This window comes from Leopardus geoffroyi, chromosome A1 (genome assembly GCF_018350155.1).
Source record: "Leopardus geoffroyi isolate Oge1 chromosome A1, O.geoffroyi_Oge1_pat1.0, whole genome shotgun sequence".
In the NCBI taxonomy this organism is placed as follows: Eukaryota; Metazoa; Chordata; class Mammalia; order Carnivora; family Felidae; genus Leopardus; species Leopardus geoffroyi.
The window spans coordinates 67,186,383-67,209,352 of record NC_059326.1 but is presented as its reverse complement, the minus strand read 5'-3'; the positions used below and the strand labels follow the sequence as shown (position 1 = coordinate 67,209,352).

General features: G+C 46.8%; 1 protein-coding gene across 5 annotated transcripts in view; it reads left to right on the top strand.

Moving 5' to 3' along the window:
- ABCC4 (ATP binding cassette subfamily C member 4) overlaps positions 1-22,970 on the top strand; it is a 262,716-nt gene that overhangs the window by 27,409 nt on the left and 212,337 nt on the right. For all 5 annotated transcript variants that reach the window (XM_045480729.1, XM_045480750.1, XM_045480739.1 and 2 more), the window contains exons 2-3: positions 19,308-19,418; positions 19,990-20,110. In XM_045480729.1, the coding sequence (XP_045336685.1) occupies positions 19,308-19,418; positions 19,990-20,110 (232 nt within the window). The remainder of the gene's footprint in view (positions 1-19,307; positions 19,419-19,989; positions 20,111-22,970) is intronic.

Below are 22,970 nucleotides of genomic sequence, written 5' to 3'. Positions count from 1 at the left end.
CCCCAGAACTCATGTTGGAACCCCAGTGCCTAGTACCTCAGAAAGTGATGGTATTTAGAGAAGGGGCTTTTAAAGAGGTGATTAAAATGAAGACAGTAGGGTGGGTCCTAATCCAATCTGACTGGTGTCCTTAGAAGAAGAGAAAATTTGGACACACGTAGATGGTGCCTGTACACAGAGGAAAGGCCATGTGAGGATACAAAGGAGGCCATCTGCAAGCCAATGAGAGAGGCTTCGGAGGAAATTAACTCTGCCAGCACCTTGATCTTGGACGTCTAGCCTCCAGAGCTGTGTGAGAAAGTAAATTTCTGTTGTGTAAGCCATCTTGTCCGTGGTGTTTTGTTATGCAGCCACAGCAGCCTTATATGAATAGTGTTGCTGTTTCTTTTTTCTTTTCTTTTTTTTTTTTTTAAAGGGAAGGTAGTAAAACCTGCTTTTCTTAATAGGTCACTGTAAACATTCGTTATGTGATTTTCACAAGTATTTCTAGGAAATGGTCAATATATGATTATATGTAACATACACTGTTAAGTTATCCATTGTACCTCTCATTTAACATCAGTTTTTTAACCTTATGTCATAAAAGAGGCACGGAATATTACACAAAATAAAGGCATAGCTTAGAGAATTATAACGTTAGCCTCCTTGTAACTACCACCTAAGTTCCAGAATAAGATTTTGCCAGCTTTTCTTTCCCACCTGTCCCCATATCCTGTCCCAGTCACAAGCCCTTTCCATCCCTCAAAAAGAACTAAAAGTTGCCTTCAAACTCTCCATGGTATTTTTTAAATCTTAATAGGCATATATTTTTTTGTCATAATTTTTTTTATATTTATATATATTTTTTAATTTAATTTTTAATTTTTAAAAATTTACATCCAAATTAGTTAGCATATAGTACAATAATGATTTCAGGAGTAGATTCCTTAGTGCCCCTTACCCATTTAGCCCATCCCTCATCCCACAACCCCTCCAGTAACCCTCAGTTCTCCATATTTATGAGTCTCTTCTGTTTTGTCCTCCTTCCTGTTTTTATAGTATTTTTGTTTCCCTTCCCTTATGTTCATCTGTTTTGTCTCTTAAAGTCCTCATATGAGTGAAGTCATATGGTTTTTGTCTTTCTCTGACTAATTTCACTTAGCATAATACCCTCCAGTTCCATCCATGTAGTTGCAAATGGCAAGATTTCATTCTTTTTGATTGCCGAGTAATACTCCATTGTGTGTGTGTGTGTGTGTGTGTGTGCATGCGCACACACACACCCCACATCATCTTTATCCATTCATCCATCGATGGACATTTGGGCCCTTTCCCTACTTTGGCTATTGTCAATAGTGCTACTATAAACATGGGGGTGCATGTGTCCCTTCGAAACAGCACACCTGTATCCCGTGGATAGATGCCTAGTAGTGCAGTTGCTGGGTCTAGGGTAGTTCTATTTGTAGTTTTTTTTGAGGGCCCTCCATACTGTTTTCCAGAGTGGCTGCACCAGCTTGCATTCCCATCTTTTGTCGTAATTTTTAAAAAGATTTTCTTTTTGAGTAATCTCTACATGCAGCGTGGGGATCAAACTCACAGCGATCCCCCACCCGAGAAAAAGAGTCGCATACTCTACCAACTAAGCCAGCCGGGTGTCCCTGCTTTGTCTTACAAAAACAAACAAACAAAATTATTGTTTTGAGGAGGTAGGGGGAGAGGGGGAGAGAGAGACAATCCAAGCAGGCTCAGTGCTGTCAGCGCAGAGCCCCACATGGGGCTCGATCTCATGAACCATGAGATCATGACCTGACCAGAAAGCAAGAGCCAGACGCTGAGCTGACTGAGCCACTCAGGCGCCCAAATTCTTTGGATTCTTTAATTCTGAACCATATAATCATTCTTCATGAAAATACATATTCAACACCTTCTCTGCCCCAGGCACTAGCCTGGGCACTGGGGAGAGAAAGTAATGGGCTTCTTTCACAGGATTTATAGCTCAGTTTTGTGGAGTAAATTTCTAAAAGTTTAAAAAAAAAAAAAAAAGGATGGTTGGAGGCAAAGGATACTCTGGCTTTGTAGGTTTAGTCACATATTCCTGAATTGGTTTGTTTGTTTGTTTGTTTGTTTGTTTGTTTATTTATTTATTTATTTGGGACAGAGAGAGACAGAGCATGAACGGGGGAGGGGCAGAGAGAGAGGGAGACACAGAATCGGAAACAGGCTCCAGGCTCTGAGCCATCAGCCCAGAGCCCGACGCGGGGCTCGAACTCACAGACCGCGAGATCGTGACCTGGCTGAAGTCGGACGCTTAACCGACTGCGCCACCCAGGCGCCCCTCCTGAATTGTTTTAAAGAAAAATTGGATCAGTTTGAGATATTACAGTCTTGTAAATGTGTCTGTTAACTCATAGCCCAGCCAATATTGGAATGAACCCCCCCCCTCCCATATATATATTAGAACATACATATAAAAATTGGGTCTGGCCTGGTACCTTCAATTTATTCTGTGACTCTCGGCAAGGCTGATGGTTTCCCAGCGTGATTTACTGCTGGGCTTTCTGAGCATGTTGGCTGCTTCTCTGCAGCAGTGAGGTTGGGTCAGGTTTTCTCCTCAAAGGTGCCCCTGACTTGAATCCTACCTTCTTCGTGGTGGCGTGGCAAAGCCCAGGTGCTCACCTTCCCTCCACCAAGAGTGCTTTCTCCTCATGCATGTTGCTGCTGTCATTTTGCATAGCTGTCTGGAGCCTTAGCCTGGTTCTACCTTGAGCCAGTGGGCAGTAGTGACATGAACTGACAGGAACACCAGGGCCTGTTGTCCTCATTCAGTAGCTGGTCTGCTGGGCAGTGTCCAAAATCCCTGCTCTCTGCTCTTCCCTCAGACATCTATCTACTGTTCCTTTCTGGGTTTCCTTGGGCCAGGTTCCCCAGAAGCCTGGGATTTTGGTCCTAGTTCAGTCATTTAACTGACCTTGATGTTTGATGTCTTAGGCCGGGTTTTCTCTCTGGGGCTCACGGGCTGCACCAGATTTTCTAAGGTGTGTTCTCTAACACCCTGTGATTAAAGAATCGTTTACCACCCACCTTCATATGACTCTCTTGTCTGGAAGCATAATTAAATCTCCATGCAACTCAGACCAAACCAGTGAGGAGAGCTTGTTTAAAATGCAGATTGTCTGGGCACCTGGGTGGCTCAGTTGGTTAAGTGTGCGACTCTTGGTTTCTGCTCGGGTTATGATCTCATGGTTTGTGAGATCGAGTCCCGCATCGGGCTCCACACTGACAGCACGGATCCTGCTTGGGATTCTGCCCCCACCTCTTCTCTCTCTGCCCCTCCCCCTGCTCACGCGTGCAAGCTTGCTCTCAAACTTAATAAAATGCAGATTCTCCATTTCTGCCTCAGATCTTGGGAAACAGAACCCCAACGAGTGGGGTCTGAGTTTATTTTTAATAGATTCTCAGGTGATTTCATTGTAGGTTAAATGTGGCAACTGCGTCCTAGAATTAGAGCATGTGGTCACAAGGCAAAGGGAGGGAGCTTTTACCATATTTTCCTGGTCTTTTGCTTCCGGCAGAAGTGTTCACAGTGACAGTGATGGGCTGGTGGGCACCAGGTCTGGGACTATAGTTTTGTATTAACTGAGGTGAGGACGAGGAGACCATGGGGGAAAGAGGCAGAGTGGAGGGGCCAGTGGGGAGCTGACCTTGAGGCCAGAAGGAGCTAAGGAGGTGGTGTCCTGAGACGGGAGCATCTGGTCTTGAGCTCTGGGGAGAGTGTCCCCTGCATGGAAGCTGGCCCCAACGACCTGGAATTCAGGCAGACCTCACAAGCGAAGGGCGCAACCCTCCATAAGACCGCCCAATTTTCAGACACCTCTCTTCAGTTGCAGGTTCACGGGGTCCCCAGGCCGCCTTCACTTCTGACCCAACTGGCTACAAAGTCTGTTCCCCAAACCCACTTAGGCTCAGTGATTTGCTACAACATGCAACTCAGGAAAGGGCTGTACTTACAGTGCCAGATTTATTATAGCAAACGGATACAAATTGGAACCAAAGGGAGGGTGAGGTCTGGGACGGTCCCAGACTTGAAGCGTTCTTATCCCTGTGGAGTTGGGACGTGTCACTCTTCATTTCATCAGTGTGTGACAGTATTCAGAATACTGCCAACCAGCGAAGTTCCCCCAAGCTTTGGTGTCAGAATTCCTGTTGTGGTTCGATCATGTGGGCATCATCAGTAGACTCACTGATGATGCTATTGATTTCCGTCTCCAGCCTCCTCTCACAGAGATTGGGCTGGTGTCCTGTCACTTATAGGCTCAACCCTCTGGTCACGTGGTTGGTCCTTGGAGCTTTGCTAGTTCCTATCCTGAGTCATCTGTTAGCATAAATTCTTTTGGGGCCACCATGAGTCACCCTTGTTAGCATAAACCATCAGGGCCCATACTCTTGTTGTTTATAAAATTCCGGGGATTTAGAGGAGCCAGGACAAAGTCCAGGAACTGGGGACAAGCGCCAGCCAAAGTCTTTTTTCCACCCAGCTTTGAGGCATAATTGACAAAACTGTAAGGTATTTAAAGAGTACAGTGTGTTGATTTAATATATGTGTACGTTGTGAGAGGAATCTCCCACCCTTTAGTTAATTAACACATCCATTGCCTCATAATTACACCCCCCCCCCTTGTTTTAGGGAGAGCGTTTGAGTCCTCTCCTGGCAAATTTCCGTGATACGGTACGGTGTTATCAACCATAGTCGCCACGTTACACATTAGAGCCCCAGCCCTTACTCATTTCATAGCTGCAAGTATGTACCCTTTTTCTAGTCTCTTTATTCCCCCTCAGCCCCCTCACCCACACTTCTGTTTCAGTGACTTCAACTTTGTTTTAGATTCTACGTACAAGTCTCTGTGACTTATTTCATGTAGCGCAATGCCCTCCACGTTCATCCATGTTGTCACAAATAACAGGATTTCCTTTTTTAAAAAGGTTGAATAACATTTCATTGTGTGTGTGTATACATAACACGTTTATATATGTACACACAACACCACATCTGACGTGAATACTGTGGTGAACATGGGAGTCCAGATTTCTCTTTGAGGTAATGATGTCATTTCCTTTAGGTACAGAGGTGGGATTGCTAGACCAAGGGGTGCCTGCATCCTTAGTTTCTTGTGGATCCTCTTTTTCTAGAGTGGCGATACCAGTTTATGGCCCTACCAGTGGTGTATGAGGGTTCCTTTTCCTCCACATTCTCTCCAACACCTGTTACCTCTTTTTTTTTTTTTTTTTTTGTCTCTTTGATAGTGGCCATGCTAATAGGTGTGAGGCAATACCTCGTGGTTTTGATTTGCATTTCCCTGATGATGAATGATGTTGGCCATCTTTTCATGTACGAATGAATCTATTGGCCATCTGTATGTCTTCAGTAGAAAAAAATGTCTGTTCAGATCCTTGGCTTATCTTTTCTTTTATTTGCTTAATGTTTTTATTTATTTTTGAGCAGGCATGAGTGGGGGAGGGGCAGAGAGAGAGGGAGACACAGTATCTGAAGCAGGCTCCAGGTGCCGAGCCATTAGCACAGAGCCCAGTGCAGGGCTCGAACCCACGAGCTGTGAGATTATGACCTGAGCTGAAGTCGGACTCTTAACCGACCGAGCCATCCAGGCACCCCTCCTCTGCTCATTTAAAAAAAAAAATATTTTGGGGGCGCCTGGGTGGCTTGGTCGGTTAAGCGTCTGACTTCGGCTCAGGTCACAATCTCACTGTTTGTGAGTTGGAGCCCCGCATGGGGCTCTGTGCTGACACTCAGAGCCTGGAGCCTGCTTCAGATTCTGTGTCTCCCTCTCTCTCTCTCTCTCTCTCTCCCCCCCTTCCCCGCTCACGCTCTGTCTCTCAAAAATAAATAAATGTTAAAAATTAAAAAAGAATTTTTAAGTAATCTCTGTATCCAACACGGACTCGAACCCATAACCCCCAGATCAAAAGTTGCATGTTCCACCGACTAAGCCAGCCAGGCACCCCCTTCTGCTAATTTTTCAATCAAATTATTTCTTTGCTGTTGAGTTGTAGGAGTTCTTTATATATATTATATGTTAAACCCTTGTCAGATATGTGATTTCTAAATATTTCCTCCCATTCAGTAGTAGGTTGCCTTTTCATTTTGTTGATGATTTCCTTTGCTGTGTGGAAACTTTTTTTTTTTTTTATTGAAGTGTAGTTGACATACAGTATTCTTAGTTTCAGGTGTACAACATAGTGATTCAGTATTTATATACATTAGGAAGTGATCCAAGTGACCAAGATAAATTTATTCAAGTGACTAAGATTTATCCAAATGACTAAGATAAATTTATCTACCATCTGTCACCATACAAAGTTGTCATATGTTATTAGCTATATCTCCTATAGTATACATTGTGTCCCTGTGTCTTACTTTATGACTGGAAGTTTATAGCCTTTTATCCCCTTCCCCTACTTTGCCCATACTCTCATCCCCTCCACTCTGGCAGCAACCATCTGGTTCTCTGTAGCTGTGAGTCTGTTTTGTCTTGTTTTATTTTAGAGAGCACGCTAGAAGGGGAGAGGGGCAGAGGGAGAGAGAGAATCTCAAGCAGGCTTAGTGCAGAGCCTGAAGTGGGGCTCGATCCCAAGACCCTGAGATCATGACCTGAGCTGAAATCAAGAATTGCTGCTCAACTGGCTGAGCCACCCAGGCTGTTTGTGTTTGAGATTCCACGTATACGTGAAATCCTACAGTATTTATCTTTCTCTGACTTATTTCACTTAGCATAATACCTTCTAAGTGCATCCATCCATGTTATTGCAAAAGAAGCTAAACTAAAACATTTTGATATAGTCCCACTTGTGTGTTTTTGCTTTGTAAAATTTTCTTTTTTAACATTTATTTTTGCGAGAGGGAGACTGAGCATGAGTGGGGGAGGGGCAGAGAGGGAGAGGGAGACACAGAATCTGAAGCAGGCTCCAGGCTCTGAGCTGTCAGCACAGAGCCCGATGCAGGGCTCGAACTCAAAACCTTGAGATCATGACCTGAGCCAAAAGTCGGATGCTTAACCCACTGAGTCACCCAGGCACCCTGTTGTGTTTTTGCTTTGTTGCCTTTGCTTTTGGTATCAAATCCAAAGTATTGCTAACACCAGCATCAGGGATCTTACTGTCTATGTTTTCTTCAGGGAGTTTTCTGATTTCAGGTCTTAAAGTCCATCTTTAATCCATTTGAGTTAATTTTTGTGTATAGTGTAAGGTAGTGGTCTAGTTTCATTCTTTTGCATGTGGCTGTCCAGTGTCCCAACACCATTTATTGAGGAGACCATCCTCTCCCCATTGTATATTCTTGCCTCCTTTGTCATAAATTAATTGACCATATATGTGTGGGTTTATTTTGGGGCTCTCTCTTCTGTTTATGTGTGTATCTGTTTTTATGCCCATACCATACTGTTTTGATTACTGTAGCTTTGTACTAATGTATTTTGAAGTTAGGGAGAGTGATGTCTCCTGTTTTGTTTTTCTTAAGATTGCTTTAGCTACTGGGGGTCTTTTGTGGTTCCATACAAATCTTAGAATTATTTGTTCTGGGGCACCTGGGTGGCTCAGTTGGTTGAGTGTCTGATTCTGGCTCAGGTCATGATCTCATGGCTCTGTGCTGGCAGCTCAGAACCTGGAGCCTGCTTCGGATTCTGTGTCTCCCTCTCTCTCTGCCCCTCCCCTGCTCACACTCTGTGTCTTTCTCTCTCTCTCAAAAAGAAATAAACATTAAAAAAAATTTAAAGTTAATTACTAATTTCTAAAAACTTTCTGACCACTGAGTCTTTGAAGTGATTATCTTCAATAACTTATCAGCAGAAGTCACTCCCATCCACAGTATCATTAGAATACAGCATTGCAGTTGATTTTTGTTTATGTATTACACATCTTACAACTTGCCCTTAGTACCTTTGTGTTGGACTTTCTAATTTTGTAAAACTATATAAAAATCTTATTTTTCTCTGTCTGCTTCCCCACCGCTCCACCTTTGATAGCTGTTAGCCAGTATGGGATGAGCCATCCCTTTCTAGTATCTTCCTTTAAAGGGAATAAATTTAGTGTGTTTTGCTAGAAAGCAGAGTTGCTCACAGATGTAGTTTTTTACATATTTAATAAATATATTATAGAATTGTAAAATATATTTTAGAATATGTTGCTGCTATGGTAATTTTAAGGAATTCAGAATAATTGGACACAGAGATGCTTCAGTTTATATTAAATAGGGTATTAAAAAGTTTTTTTAAAGAATGGTGTGAGTTGCAATGTTTTTCTCTTGTTTTGATAGAGTAAATTAGTAATAGGATATTGAATTTTATCTATTAAAAATTTTATTGTTTATTTATTTTTTGAGAGGCAAAGAAAGACAGTATGAGCGGGGAAAGGAGAGAGAGAGAGGGAGACACAGAATCTGAAGCAGGCTTCAGGCTCTGAGCCGTCAGCACAGAGCCCGATGTGGGGCTCGAACCCACAAACTGTGAGATCATGACCTGAGCTGAAGTCGGATGCTTAACCGACTGAGCCACCCAGGTGCCCCATAGGATATTGAATTTTAAACTCTGATTTCTGATCATGTGGTTTATCTTTATGGGGGAGTGGCAGTCCCAGAGTTAGGACCAAGCCATGGGAAGTGACATCTGTTAGCTACAGGGGAATAAGGCTGGGAGAGGGACCAGGATCTAGTTTACTTGCATGAAGGAATGTGGCTTATTGCACTGTCTTGATGTTTCTCGCAAATCCAATTCCTGATTGGTTTCCTTGCCTTCCAAAGTCTGTCATCTACAAAGTGGCTTGAAAACTGTATTGGGCGCCTGGAGGGTGAGCTCAGTTGAATAAGTGTCTGACTCTTCGTTTCAGCTCAGGTCATGATCTCACGTTTGTTGAGTATGAGCCCCAAGTCAGGCTCTGGGCTGAGTGGCAGAGCCTGCTTGGGATTCTCTCTCCCTCTCTCTGGCTTCCCCACTTGCTCACATCCTCTCTCTCTCTCTCTCTCTTTCCCCCTCTCTCAAATACACTTAAAACAAAACAAAAACCTTGTACTCTTTCTGTTTTACAGGATAAAAGATAATGTTCAAATTCTTACATTTGGAGGATAAGACCTTTGGATAGTTCCCCCATTACCACACCAAATCCCATGTGGTTTTGAACCTGCTGTCCCTAGGCAATATGTCTTTGCATGTCTGGTTTTGTTTTTCTGGAAAATCCCTCTTTCTCCCTGGTCTCCTCAGGGAGACCTGAACTTGACCCCAGCTTTGTCTCTTCTTGGTAGCCCTCCTTAACCTCCTTTGAGGCCCCCCGGGTGCCTATGCTTTCTACTCTTCATTGTGCAGATGGCTCCTTGGACTGGCCAGTGACCAGAATTGGCAGGGCTTGGGCGGCCTTTTGAAAAGGCCGCTAGTGGCTTCTAACTTGGCTTACTCTGATTCAGTCATTGGATGGGGCTTCGATATCTTTTGGTCTTGGGTTTAAAATGCTCCAGGCCAAGACTGGGATTTTACTCTTTAGCCAGGGTTGGGACGGTTGGGACTGGTGATATAAGGACCACACAAGAGCTTCCCAATGGTTATGCCAAAACACACTGTACGGCACAGTCTTTTTATTATTACTATTTTTTAATAATAAAAATATTTTATTTTTGCACGTGCAATAGGGGAGGGGCAGAGAGAGGGGGAGAGAGAGAGAGAATATCTGAAGCAAGCTCCACACGGTCAGTACTCGGGGCTCAAACCCTCTTCCCGTGAGATCATGACCTGAGCTGAAATCAAGAGTCAGACACTTAGCTGACTCAGTACCCAGATGCCCCTGTATGGAACATTCTTAAACTTGGGCATCCTGGAAGAGTTGGTAAGACACAGAGTTGTGACACTCACTGTAGAGTTTGTGATGCATAGTTCTGGGGTCTGCATTTCCAATAAGTTAGGGGATGCTGATGCCGCTGGTCTGGGGATCTCACTTTGAAAATCTTTGCTGTACAGAAGATCGGTCCTTGGCGCGTGGGGTATTGATCTCTTATCCCTATGGAGACCCTGCAGAAAGCCAAGAAGCTGATCTTCTTATAGCTTATGACCACCCCTGCCATGTCCTGCTGTCATTCTTCAATATAAATCCCTCACCGGACTGAGTTCCTGGAGGAAATTTGGACCAATGAGTATGAAATGGGTTTATACTGTTACCCTTGTTTCGGTGGCTAAGGGACGACTACAAGTGGCCTGTGGGTACTCTCTGGGGCCAACATTTGAAGGAACGTTGTATGGCTTTTCTAGAAACACAAAAAGCTTGGGACAGTGGTTCTGGCCCAGGGGATTTTGCCATCCAGGCAACGTCTAGAGATGTTTTTGGTTGTCACAACCTGGGGTGGGGAGATGCTACTGGCATCTTGAGGGTAGAGTCCAGGGTTGCTGCTCGTCAGCCCCCTACGACTAAAGCATCCAGCCCAAGATGTCAGGAGTGCTGAGCATACGAACCCCTGCTTTTAGTGGAAGGGCGTTCAAATAATGTAGGGTGGGTCTTTTTTTAAAACATTTTTAAAGTTAGTTTATTTTGAGAGAGAGCACAAGTGGGGGAGGGGCAGAGAGCGAGGGGGAGAGAGAGAATCGCAAGCAGGCTCCATGCTGTCAGCACAGAGCCTGATACAGGATTTGAACCCATGAAACTCTGAGATCATGACCTGAACCAAAACCAAGAGTGGGACGCTGAACCGACTGAGCCACCCAGGTGCCCGAGGTAGGGTGGGTCTTACTGTGAGATCTGTGTGCCTCTCATTTGTCCCTCCTCCCAGTCCCTGCTCTGGGGTGTCCTTGACCCTGACCACTCCACCTCCCTCCACCCCCTGTCCCCCCCACCCCAGCTCTGCCCAGGTTGGGCCACAGGAGTTTCCAGTGACAGGTTGGCAGAATCTCCAGGGCAAATTAGCCAATGATTAATAATTAGCCACAGGTAGAAGTACTTTAAAATACATTCTTTCAACAATAAATGACTTATTTGAGTGGGGTTAGGGCATTCGTTGAATGATTTACTGACCTCAAATGACCTGCACATTCCCCTTCTCCTACAAGAGCTTAGCCAGGGTCCTAAGAATGTTCTCTGCCCCCACTTCTCAACCAGGGGAGAGTTTTGAGTGACTGACTCCCTATGTGCCAGGCACAGGGAACACCACAGAAGGACTGTCTTGCCCTCATGGAGCTCTTGCTCTAGAGGGGAGAGAGATAAATCCACAAAATAAATGGATTTTTTTTTCTCTCTCAACAAATAGATTGTAGTAAGTAGGTAAAGAAGGTTAGAAGAGGGAAATAAAGGAGGGAATCGTATGTGTTTGGTTTTTTAAGAGAAGGTAGCCTAGGTTTTGCGGTGGAGGTGGCTGTTAGTTTGGGACCTGGAGGAGAGAAGGCACAGCCGTGGGAGAAAATGGGGAACAACATTTGTTCTCAGCAAAGGGAACAGCAAACAGGACCTGGGAACCACTGAGGCCGGTGCTGGAACACCGAACAGGGATGGGGGTGGGGGACTAGGCTGGAGATGGGGCTGGTGATCCAGGAGGGACCCGGTCATGCATGCCACCTTGTTAGGAAGGAGGTTAGGTGTAATTCTGCGGCGGCAGAACAGCATAGCCTTGTGTTTTTAAGAAATCATTCTGGCGTTTCTGTAGAAAGACAGGGAAACCAAGAGTGCAAGCAGGCAGGTGAGTTAGCAGGCTGCTGCAGCCCCAAGACACAGTGGGGGGAGCAGAGGTGCCAAAAGTGGATGGGGTCAGGAGGTAGCAGCTACGGGAGTAGTTGATGGGTTGGCTGAGGGGCAGGGAGGCATCCAGTGACTACCGGGCTTCAGGTTTGAATGGTGGGCTCTTGTTTTGGAGGTTGATATTTACAGAGATGGGGAAGAACGGTTTTGGCGGGGAAATCAGGAGTTCCTCTGTAGACGTTAAAGGGAGCTACCTCTTTGGCATCTGAGAGGAGATGACAAGTGGGCACTTAGCCCTGGGAATCTGGGGTTTGGTGGGAGAGGTCTGACTGCCGGCAGGTGGATGGTATTGGAAGGCAGGGGGTGGATTGCTGTCCCCTAGGGAAAGCACAAGGCTGCACTCCAGGGAGTGGCTTGCAGAGTAAGTAAGAGGATGGCAGGTGCACAGTCACAGGCACCGATGAGCATGGTGGGGGTCTGGAAGCCTATCTTTGTATTCATCAGAAGATTGAGAGTCAGGAAGGTTCCAGAAGAGATGAGAACCAGAATGTGAATGGCTGGGGTTTGGGGTGCTGTTTGTATTGGGTTTGGAAGCCACTTACGGTGATGCAGGGAGTTGGGGTGAAGGGAAGCCCCGGAAGAATGACAGTGACAGAGAATGTTGTAGGTGCAGCAGTGATAGCAGGTGCCAGGGGTGTTTACGGCTAGGAGGCACGGACCGGGTATGAGGCTAGAAAACAGAACTGGGATCCTGAAGGGCCACCCTGAGGCTGCAGGAAAGTTGTGTCCGAGGGGCCAGCCAGGGGTGTGCTAAGAGCAAGGAGCTGAGGGCCCAGGGGAGTTTGCTGGTCACAGGAGAGTTTCCTATGGAGGGCTGGGAGGGAGGGTTGGGGACGGCGGTCAGACTGCTGATGGCAGCTTGGAAGGAAGAACTTCCTTTATGGGGATAAAGTGTCCTCCTTTATGAGGGATGAGGTTTAACAGTTTGGAAGAAAGCATTTGATTAAACGGGCACTCATGGCCAGATCTTCGCAGAAGAGTCCGCATCAGGCGCTCTTGGGCTCAGAGGGGATCTTGGGTGATGACTGACTCCTCCGTCTAGTGGTAGCCATGCTGGCTATACTAACTAGATAGGGTATCACCTGCTGGTTGTCTCCTTGCTGGTTCCAAACAATGGTGATTTAATCCCTTTAAGACCTTGTGAGTTGACCAGCAGGAGTAGGATCTTACTCATGATTCTTCTCACTTCCTGAATTGAACACAATATTTTTTTAAAGAAGGGGATTAGGACAGTAATCCATGCATGATGGTTATATAGTCTCTGTGTTGGTGATGGCGCGGGGACAAGGGACACAATAAAGAGATATGGATTAGCTGGTGGGAGTGGAGGAAAATAGGAAGGACAGCTGTGAGCCCTGGAAGCCCCAAAGTCAAGGTCAGGGCCCACAATATGGGCCCTGGGGTGGAGGGAACTGGGATAGCTCACCTGCAGGGTAGGTGTTCCCGTATGGCACTGGCTGGATGGATTCCTGGGACATCTGTGCCCAGGCACCATGACATACCAGGCTCTGTGCTTGGAAGTGAGTCCAAGTGGTGTGTGAGTCGTCATTGCCCTGAAGGGCTGATGGTCTGGTGGATTGGAGGAAAACCCACCGCTGTGTTCAGTGCTGTGCAGGAGGCAGGAAGGAGAGAGTAAGCTGTGGAGGGAAGGACTGTTGGGGTGGAGCTGGATTGCTGGACAGCTCAATCCCCAGTGGTCTGGAATTGTTGGCTAAATGTCCCCGGGGAGAAAAGATAAGTCGACATTCAGAGGTCTGTTGTCTCAGGTCTCTGTGTCCAGTCCTTACTTAAGTACGCTTGCCATCAGGTGGAAAAGCAAGCTTTTGGCCTTTTCTGGTGTCCACGGGGCTCAGCCTGGCTTTTTGGGATTTGGGCATTGGGAGGGCTGTAGTGAAAGAAAAAGTTTGATTAATTAACTTCATCTAAGTTATTAGAGCCTTTTTAAGGGGTCCCAAATGTGATTAAGAGCTGTGTCATCATAACTGCTGGTATTTGGTGTGTTTTTTTTAAGAGGGTAGATTTCGTGTTATTTTTATTTACTTATTTAATTTAAATTCAAATTAGTTGACATAGTATAGTGTTGGTTTCAGGAGTAGAATTTAGTGATTCATCACCAGTGCTCATCCCCACAAGTGCCTTCTTTAATGCCCATCTCCCATCTAGCCCCTCCCCGCCACTAACCTCCCCTCCAGCGACCCTCAGTTCTCTGTATTTAAGAGTCTCTTATGGTTTGTTTTCCTCTGCTTTTTTTAAAAAAATATTTTAATATTAATTATATATAATATATAGTTATAAATTATATATATTGTATAAATATTTAAATTAATTTTTAAATTTATTTTGGAGAGAGAGAGATCAAGTGTGAGTGGGGGAATGGGCAGAGAGAGGGAGACACAGAATCCGAAGCAGCCTCCAGGTTCTGAGCTCTCAGCACAGAAACTGAGCCAGAACCGGGAAATCGTGACCTGAGCCAAAGTCAGACACTTAACTGACTGAGCCACGCAGGTGCCCCTCCCTCTCTGTTTTTATCTGATTTTTCCTTTCCTTCCCCTATGTTCATCTGTTTTGTTTCTTAAATTCCACATAGAAGTGAAATCATCCAGTATCTGTCTTTATCTGACTGACTTATTTCACTTAGCATAATACACTCGTTCCATCCATGTCATTGCAAATGGCGAGATTTCACTCTTTTTGATGGCAGAGCAGTATTCCAATGTATGTATACACCACATCTTCTTTATCCATTCGTCTGTCAATGGACACTTGGGCTCTCTCCATAGTTTGGCTATTGTTGACAGCACTGATAAAAACATCGGAGTGCATGTGCCCCTTCGAATCCCTACTTTTGTATCCTTTGGATAAATATCTAGTAGTGCAGTTGCTAGCTGGTTAGTTAGTAGGTAGTTCTATTTTAACTTTTTGAGGCGCCTCTATAGTGTTTTCCAGAGTGGCTGCATGTTGGGTGGGTGTTTGTGGTATTGAAAGAAACCCTGGCTGACGCCCTCAGCAGCCTTGGGAGGTGTTCTCCCTGTTTCCCAGAGGCCAGTACTGAGAGATTGTGTGGCTAATTCAAGGTCATACCACCAGAAAGTTAGCAAAGTCTGGAGTTCCTCCGGTGGTAGACCTAGCAGAATTTTTTTCTCATTAAATTAAAAAAAAAATTGTGGTAAAATACATGTAACGTAAAGTTTGCCATCTTTTTATCTTTTTAAATATTTATTTGAGAGAGAGCTATAGAACCTGAGTCGGGAGAGGGGCAGAGAGAGAGGGAGAGAGAGAATCCCAAGCAGGCTCTGTGCTGTCAGCATGGAGCCCAATGTGGGGCTTGAACCATGAACTGTGAGATCGTGAGCTGAGCTGAAGTTGGAAGCTTAACCAACTGAGCCACCCGGACACCGCCCCACCCCCCTCACCATTTTAAGTGTACAGTTCAGTCGTGTTAAATGCATTCACACTGTTAGGTAACAATTTTCATCTTGCATTGGTGTTTCGTCAAGTGCGAGCTTCCAGTTTCCCCTTCCTCCCCCGGTCCCCCGGCAACCACAGTTCTTTCTGTCTCTCCATATTTGACGACTCTAAGTACCTCCTGTAAGTGGAATCGTAATATTTGTCCCGTGTGACCCCACCATTTTACATTTCCACCGCTCTGCGCCAGGGTTCCAGTTTCTCCATGTTCTCACCCAACTTGATATTTATTTTCTGACAGTAGCCCTGCTGATATGTGTGAGCTGACGTCTCATGTGGTTTTGATGTCCATTTTCCTAATGAAAAGCATCTTTTTCTCTTCAAAACCAGAATTTTAAAGAGGGCCTTTCAGGGCAGGGTGTCCTCATCTGGGTAAGTTCCACTGCTAATTGCATGAGCGTTTTCTACAGGGAATAAATGACCCAGTATGTTTCAAGCTGTTTGATGGTTAAAGCTCACAGATCTGTACTTTTCTCTTGGAAGGAAATTGAGACACCGAGATACTAGGTGACTGGCAAAGGGTCGTGGAGGTGCTGAATTTGTAGAATTGGAGCAGGGGGCAGTCTGGGACCAGAATCCAGCCTTCCAGCTCCTGAACTGGGCTTCTTTGGAGGTACCAGGCTACCAGGGTTAGCAAAATCTGAAGGTCGGTTTCTCTTTTTTGCTTCATGATTCATAGACATTCATTTATTCAACAACAAATTCTGGAGCACCTCTTTGGTATCCAGTATCGTGCTAGGGATAAAGCAATGAATAAGAGAAGTAGAATCTCTACTTTCACAGGCTATTATTGTCTGGCTTCAGAAATTTCCTTACCCTGGTGAATCGGTGAAATGGTGTTCATCGTTAGGCCATCTCTGCGTATTAATTATTGTCATCTAAATAATACATAATGGATTTGCAGAGGTTTTTTTTCTTTTAATCTTTAAAAAAATTTTTTTAAGTTTATTTTGGGAGAGACAGAGCAATCAGGGGAGGGGCAGAGAGAGGGGTTGAGAGAGATTCCAAGCAAGCTCCTCACTGTCTGCGCAGAGCCCAATGTGGGGCTCGAACTCACAAACCGTGAGATCATGACCTGAGTCAAAGTCGGACACTTAACTGATTGAGCCACCCAGGAGCCTATGTATAGTTTTTTTTTTTTGGATCCTCTGTACAGTTATTATTTTTTTGTTTCATAATTAGTAATTCGTAGAGATCATTTGGAATTATACAAGTACCGTGTTGCACATCAGACTTTCACCCATGAGTTTTAACTTCATTGGTAATTTCCTAACTCCATGGTTCCTTCTATATTTGCATTCTAGAATGCAAGAGCTTTCTCTTCTCTCACGTTTCTGTGGCAGTAAGGATTCACGGATTCTTCTGTTACTTAATGGTTTGACTCCTCGCCATTTATTATGTGATGCCGGGAGCATCCCAGATTTGTCTGGTGAGAGCCCTTTGCGCAGTCTCCTCTGTCTTTTGGACGCATCTTCGTGATTCTTTGAGTGTAAGGTGTTGTGAGCTCATCTCAAGCTTTCTCTGCCTGTTCTGTGCTCGTGTCAGCCTGTGAAGGGAGGTGCCCTTGTCAGGAAAGCCTGGGACACTGCTCACCTGGGCTCTGCTACTTTTGCGACAGCCCTGAGGGCATTGTCCCTTTTGCAGCCTGTGTTGTGGTCGGACCAGCCTGTGTGATTCTCGTGGTTGCAAGACGAGTCTCAGCGATAACCATCAGGGAACTTTAGAAATGACAAGGTTTATTACCCATACGTTCTAGAGAGTGCACGGCATGCCTGGGCATGCACACACCTGGATCTGGGGTTCTGCCTCTACAGAGGTTGGGTAGGGTGCCTGGGGTTTTGCAAGTTCACTCTTTCTTGGTGAACTGAGAACATAAGTGGGAATGAAGGCATGGGAAAAGCCAGCGGTCAGAGATGGTCAGTTATCTCTGTCATCCTGAGTTTTCTTTACAAAAGAAATTTTTTTTAATGTTCATTTTTGAGAGAGAGAGAGAGAGAGGGAGGCGCACAGCACGAGCAGGGGAGGGGCAGAGAGAGTGAGACACAGAACTGAAGCAGGCTCCAAGCTCTGAGCTGCCAGCACAGAGCCTGATGTGGGGCTCGAACTCGTGAACCGTGAGATCTTGACCTGAGCCGAAGTTGGATGCTTGACCTACTGAGCCACCCAGGTACCCCTAATCCTGAGTTTTCTTACAAGAAGAGGGAACTTTATGGGTGGTGTAATGTGGCTCTTGATCCAGTGTGGCTGTCTTTATTTGAGATGGAATGACTCGCAGTGAATGCCTCAGCAATCAGTGAATGCCTCAGCAACCGGAAACTTAATGCCAGGCACTTAACATGACAATTAAAAAAGGTAATCGACAGGTGCTTCCGCATATTGCCCCAACCTGGAAATGAGACATTTCTTCAAGGAGACCTGGTTTCTTTAGGGAAGAAAGATACTGAAAAACCAGGATCTGGGTGCAGGAGGCCAAAAGGCATAAACTTCTAGTTATGAAGTCAGTCCTGGGGATGTAATGTATGGCATGGTGACTATAGTTAATAATTCTGTATTATGTATTTGGAAGTTGCTAAGAGAGTAGATCTTAAAAGTTCTCATCATAAGAAAAACTATTTTTGTTTTTCTTTATGTAAAAGAAAAAAATAAAACCCAGAATCTGGGCTCTGGAATGCTTTTTGCTGCTGGTGTGTCAGTGTTCCCAGGGCCTCTCAGTGGATAGAGCTGTGTGTGTGTGTGTGTGTGTGTGTGTGTGTGTGCGCGCGCGCATTTATTTTCCCCTCCATATCTCTATATTTAAAATGTACGCTTTCAGGGGCGCCTGGGTGGCTCAGTCAGTTAAGTGTCCAACTCTTAATTTTTTGGCTCAGGTCATGATCTCACAGTTGCTGAGTTTGAGCCCTGCACAGGGCTCTCTGCTGTCAGCCCAGAGCCTGCTTCATATCCTCTCTTGTCCCCTGCCCTCCCCACTTTGCCCCTACTCATGTTCATGTCCTCTCTCTCTCTCTCAAAATTAAATAGACATTTTTTTTATGTTTATTTATTTTTGAGACAGAGAGAGACACAGCATGAGCAGGGAAGGGGCAGAGAGAGGGGGGACACAGAATCTGAAGCAGGCTCCGGGCTCAGAGCTGTCAGCACAGAGCCCGACGCGGGGCTCGAACTCACGAACTATGAGATCATGACCTGAGCCGGAGTCGGACGCTTAACTGACTGAGCCACCCAGGTGCCCCTAAATAGACATTAAAAAAATGTTTAATAAAATGTAAACTTTCAAAAAATTTGAAGTATAGTCGTCACAGGATATTACTTTAGTTTCAGGTGTACAGGTTATGCTGTGCTCACCACAAGCTTGGCTACCATCTGTCACCATACATCATTATGACAACACCACTGACTGGGAGCGCCTGGCTGGCTGAGTGGGTAGAGCATGCAATTCTTTTTTAATTTTTTTTTTTTCAACGTTTATTTATTTTTTTTGGGACAGAGAGAGACAGAGCATGAACGGGGGAGGGGCAGAGAGAGAGGGTGACACAGAATCGGAAACAGGCTCCAGGCTCCGAGCCATCAGCCCAGAGCCCGACGCGGGGCTCGAACTCACGGACCGCGAGATCGTGACCTGGCTGAAGTCGGACGCTTAACCAACTGCGCCACCCAGGCGCCCCGAGCATGCAATTCTTGACATTGGGGTTGTGAGTTTGAGCCCCACGATGGGTGTAGAGATTACTTAAAAATAAAATCCTAGTAAAAAACTCAACAACACCATTAACTATATTCCCGATGGCTGTGCCTTTCATCCATGTGACTTCCTCATTCTGTAACTGGAAGCGCGAACCTCCAACCCCACCTTTTGCACATCCCCCTCCCTTCCGGCAACATCAGTTTGTTTTCTGTATTTATGGGTCTGTTCCTGCTCTGCTTTTTGTTTGTTCATTTTGTTTCTAGATTCCACATGTAAGTGAAATTGTATGGTATTTGTCTTTTGGAGCCCCCCCCCTTTTTTTTTTTTAACAAACCCCATGAATGAAAGTTCTAATGAGACAGATGTGTAATTTGGATCTGTGTCACTCTTCTTTTCTCTTAATTTTTAACAGGTGGCTGAACCCCTTGTTTAAAATCGGTCACAAACGGAGGTTGGAAGAAGATGATATGTATCCGGTGCTTCCAGAAGATCGCTCAAAGCATCTTGGAGAGGAGTTGCAAGGGTAAGCCATGGGCAGGAATGAGCCGGGTGAGGAGGAATGAGAATTTCTAAGTGTGTGTCTCTGGTTTGGGATGGGTCTGGCCTGAGCTTCCTTTCCTAATGCGGTACACTCACCTTCCCTCAGGCTGTCCCTGGGCTTAGCCTACTTTGGTGGCTGGGGGAAAGCATATGTTTCCTGTGCATTTGTGGGGTGGCAGTTGCCAGCAGCAGAGGCTCTGGATGCCAGGATCTGTCCCGGAGATGGTATCACTGGAGGAGGCTGTCTGGACTCAGGTCTGCCTTACTGGCTTGCTCATGGTGCTGTAAATCCAGCAGCGCTTGGCCGTGACTTGTTTCCTGAGACTGGAACTTTCTCCCTCAAGCGTGTTTTTCTGGTGCTTCAGGTTCCGCACCACACGTCTTTTAGGAGCCCTGCACACGTTTAGCAGTGCCAGTGAAGCAGCCACAGAGTGCCCTATGATAAACAGAATGTCCTGTAAACACGTAGCTTTTGATTTGTCCGCCCCCCCCCCCCCCGTTCGGCCCTGTAGCCGGGTGTGTGGTTTCTCACTGTTCTTTTGTTTCTCTTGCAGGTACTGGGATAAAGAAGTTTTGAGAGCCGAGAAAGATGCACGGAAGCCTTCCTTAACGAAAGCGATCATAAAGTGTTACTGGAAATCCTACTTAGTTTTGGGAATTTTTACGCTAATAGAGGTAAAACTTCTATACACAGTGTGTTGTTTTCCAGTGTGTGCGGATGGGTACACAGATGGCAGCATTGCTGGGGACAGGGGCAGGTGGATTACGGTCTGACGATAAAACATGTCTGGGAAACATGATGTAGCTCAGCGGTCGTGTTCATCTTCAGAATGGGCAGATACTTAAATGGGCCTCCGGCGAGGGCGGGGTGATACTGTTTTTCTTCTAACCAATCGAAATGCAGTGTTGCGGAAGGCTGGTGCTCTGAAGTTTTATGGCATGTTGGGATATTGCTGGTGCGTGGGAAGGGTTAGAAATGCTAACAGTGATCCTTCACCCAAAGAAGACTCTACAACCTCAAGGAATATGCGTGCTCTCGTTTGGAGGAATTCACTTTGGATAGAGCCCGGAGTAACACAAAGCATTTTACAGGTGCTCAGTGAATAGCAGCTAATTTGACCTGGCCAAATCTGATGAATGCTTTCCCAAGAAGGTATTACTGCCTCCCCCTTCCAGGGGAGCAGAGCCCCGGGGCTCTGTGTGGAGGATGGAGCCGGCCAGAGCTCCCGAGAACACATGTCTCTCCGGGCTGTTTGCAGAAGGACATGTACTACGAGCCAAAACCCCGTCTGTGGAGGAATTCTGGAGGATTCACACACGACCCATTCTGGTTTCCTGTCCCCGGCTACTGGGGAGGATTGGTGGTTGGAAGGAGGAGCTTTGGTAGCCCGGCACTGCAGTGCGCGTAGGAGTGATGTCGGGAGGCAAAGCAAAGGCAGAAAGTCATCAGGTCCTTGACCTCCATTACCCTGAAGCGCCTCCGTCCAGATCCTCCAGTAAGACTGTGTTCTCCTGGACACGGTGTCGGTGAGCCTGTGCCTGTTCTGGGCTACAGCCTGCTGGAAGCATGCTGCAAACCCACCTGGGTGGCTCGTGCTCTCTGGTACCTCAGTACTGCCTTAGGGACGTTGGTGGCCCTGTGAGTGTATGTGGGTCGAAGGGATAGAAGTTGTGGTTGCTGGGAAAAGGTTGTTTTATTTTATTAAAAAAAAAAATTTTTTTTTTAATGTTTATTTATTTATGAGAGAGAGAGAGACAGAGCATGAGCAGGGGAGGGGTAGAGAGAGAATATGAAGCAGGTTCCAGGCTCTGAGCTGTCAGCATAGAGCCTAACATGGGACTCGAACTCACAAACTGTGAGATCATGACCTGAGCTGAAGTCGGATGATTAACCGACTCAGCCACCCAGGTGCCCCGGGAAAATGTTGTTTTAGATGGAGAAGGGCGCTGACTTGTCTTGAGTGCTGGGTGTGAGATGGGTGGGCTGGTTGGTGTGTATGGGGGAGGGGAAGCTCCCATGTAAAAGGCTCTGTCGTATTGAAGGGCAGTGGGTGTAGGTAGGTGATCTCTGTTCTGTGTAACTGGAGGAAACCACAGGGTCTGTCAGCTGACAGGAGACTGGATAGTCCTGGGAGATTGATGACAAAGGCGGGTTGGCCGGAGGGTGGGGACAAGTATATGGGGCACCCATCACCACCTAGATACTGCTGTGGCTTGTCAAGGGCAGGGCGGAGATGCAAAGCAGTGGGACTGACAGGGTGGGCGGGGGGCGGTTGGTGGGAGAGGGTACAGGAGCTCCTCCGGCAGCCCCAGCTTGTCACTGACCTGTGGACAGGGGTCCCAGTGATGGTGTTTCCACGTGGTCACAGCAAGTCTCAGTTTGAAATACACAGGGTGACAGGTTGGTGTTGCCGTGGCCGGTGTGTGTGCAGGATTTCCTCATCAGATATGGGTGCTGACCTCGCAGAGCATCGAGCTCATGGATTCTGCTTGGCGGGGAGTCCCGCAGCCTTGACGTGGTCCCCGTGTCTGGGTGGGGGTGGGCAGGCACGTGTGTCCTTGGACCTTGGGGCCGGACGGCGTCCCGGAGCAGCCTTCCTCTGCTGCCCCCGGTTCTGTACTTTCCCTTGGTGACAAGTCCTGAAGACGAGGGATCAGAAGGGTGGCCCTTGTGGCTGGGTTTGGACCAAGCTCTGGCTTTCCTCACTGTAGTATGCTGCGGCCGTCTTGGGGTGGGTCGCTAATAAGCCCAACACGGTGACTGGAACCCATCTCAATATGAGCTGCATCTTTGCTGCGTTTGGGAGAAGAGATATGAGGTGCAGAGGCCGGGCTTCCCCCTGAGAGGATAGGCCCCACTCTGGTGCAGGGAGCACCGATTACTGAGTTGTTGAGCCTGGGAATACCTACTGCTGGGAGAGCTGGGGGTGCCGGGATGGGGGGCTAGATGAGGGTGCAGCTGGTGAGAGTGCCGGCCTCTTTTAGGACGTTGGTTATCGGGGAGTGGAGTCTGGCAAACATGGGGCTCATACCCGGTAGTAGTCATGGCGGTGGTGGTGGAGGTGGTGGTAGGGCTCATACCCGGTAGTAGTCGCGGTGGTGGTGGGAGTGGCTCATACCCGGTAGTAGTCATGGTGGCCATGGTGGTAGGGCTCATACCCGGTAGTAGTCGTGGCGGTGGTGGTGGAGGTGGTGGGAGGGGCTCATACCCGGTAGTAGTCACGTTGGTGGAAGTGGTGGTAGGGCTCATACCCGGTAGTAGTCGCGGTGGTGGTGGGAGTGGCTCATACCTGGTAGTAGTCGTGGCGGTGGTGGTGGAGGTAGTGGTAGGGCTCATACCCGGTAGTAGTCACGTTGGTGGAAGTGGTGGTAGGGCTCATACCCGGTAGTAGTCGCGGTGGTGGTGGGAGGGGCTCATACCCGGTAGTAGTCACGTTGGTGGAGGTGGTGGTAGGGCTCATACCCGGTAGTAGTCATGGCGGTGGTGGTGGAGGTGGTGGGAGGGGCTCATACCCGGTAGTAGTCACGTTGGTGG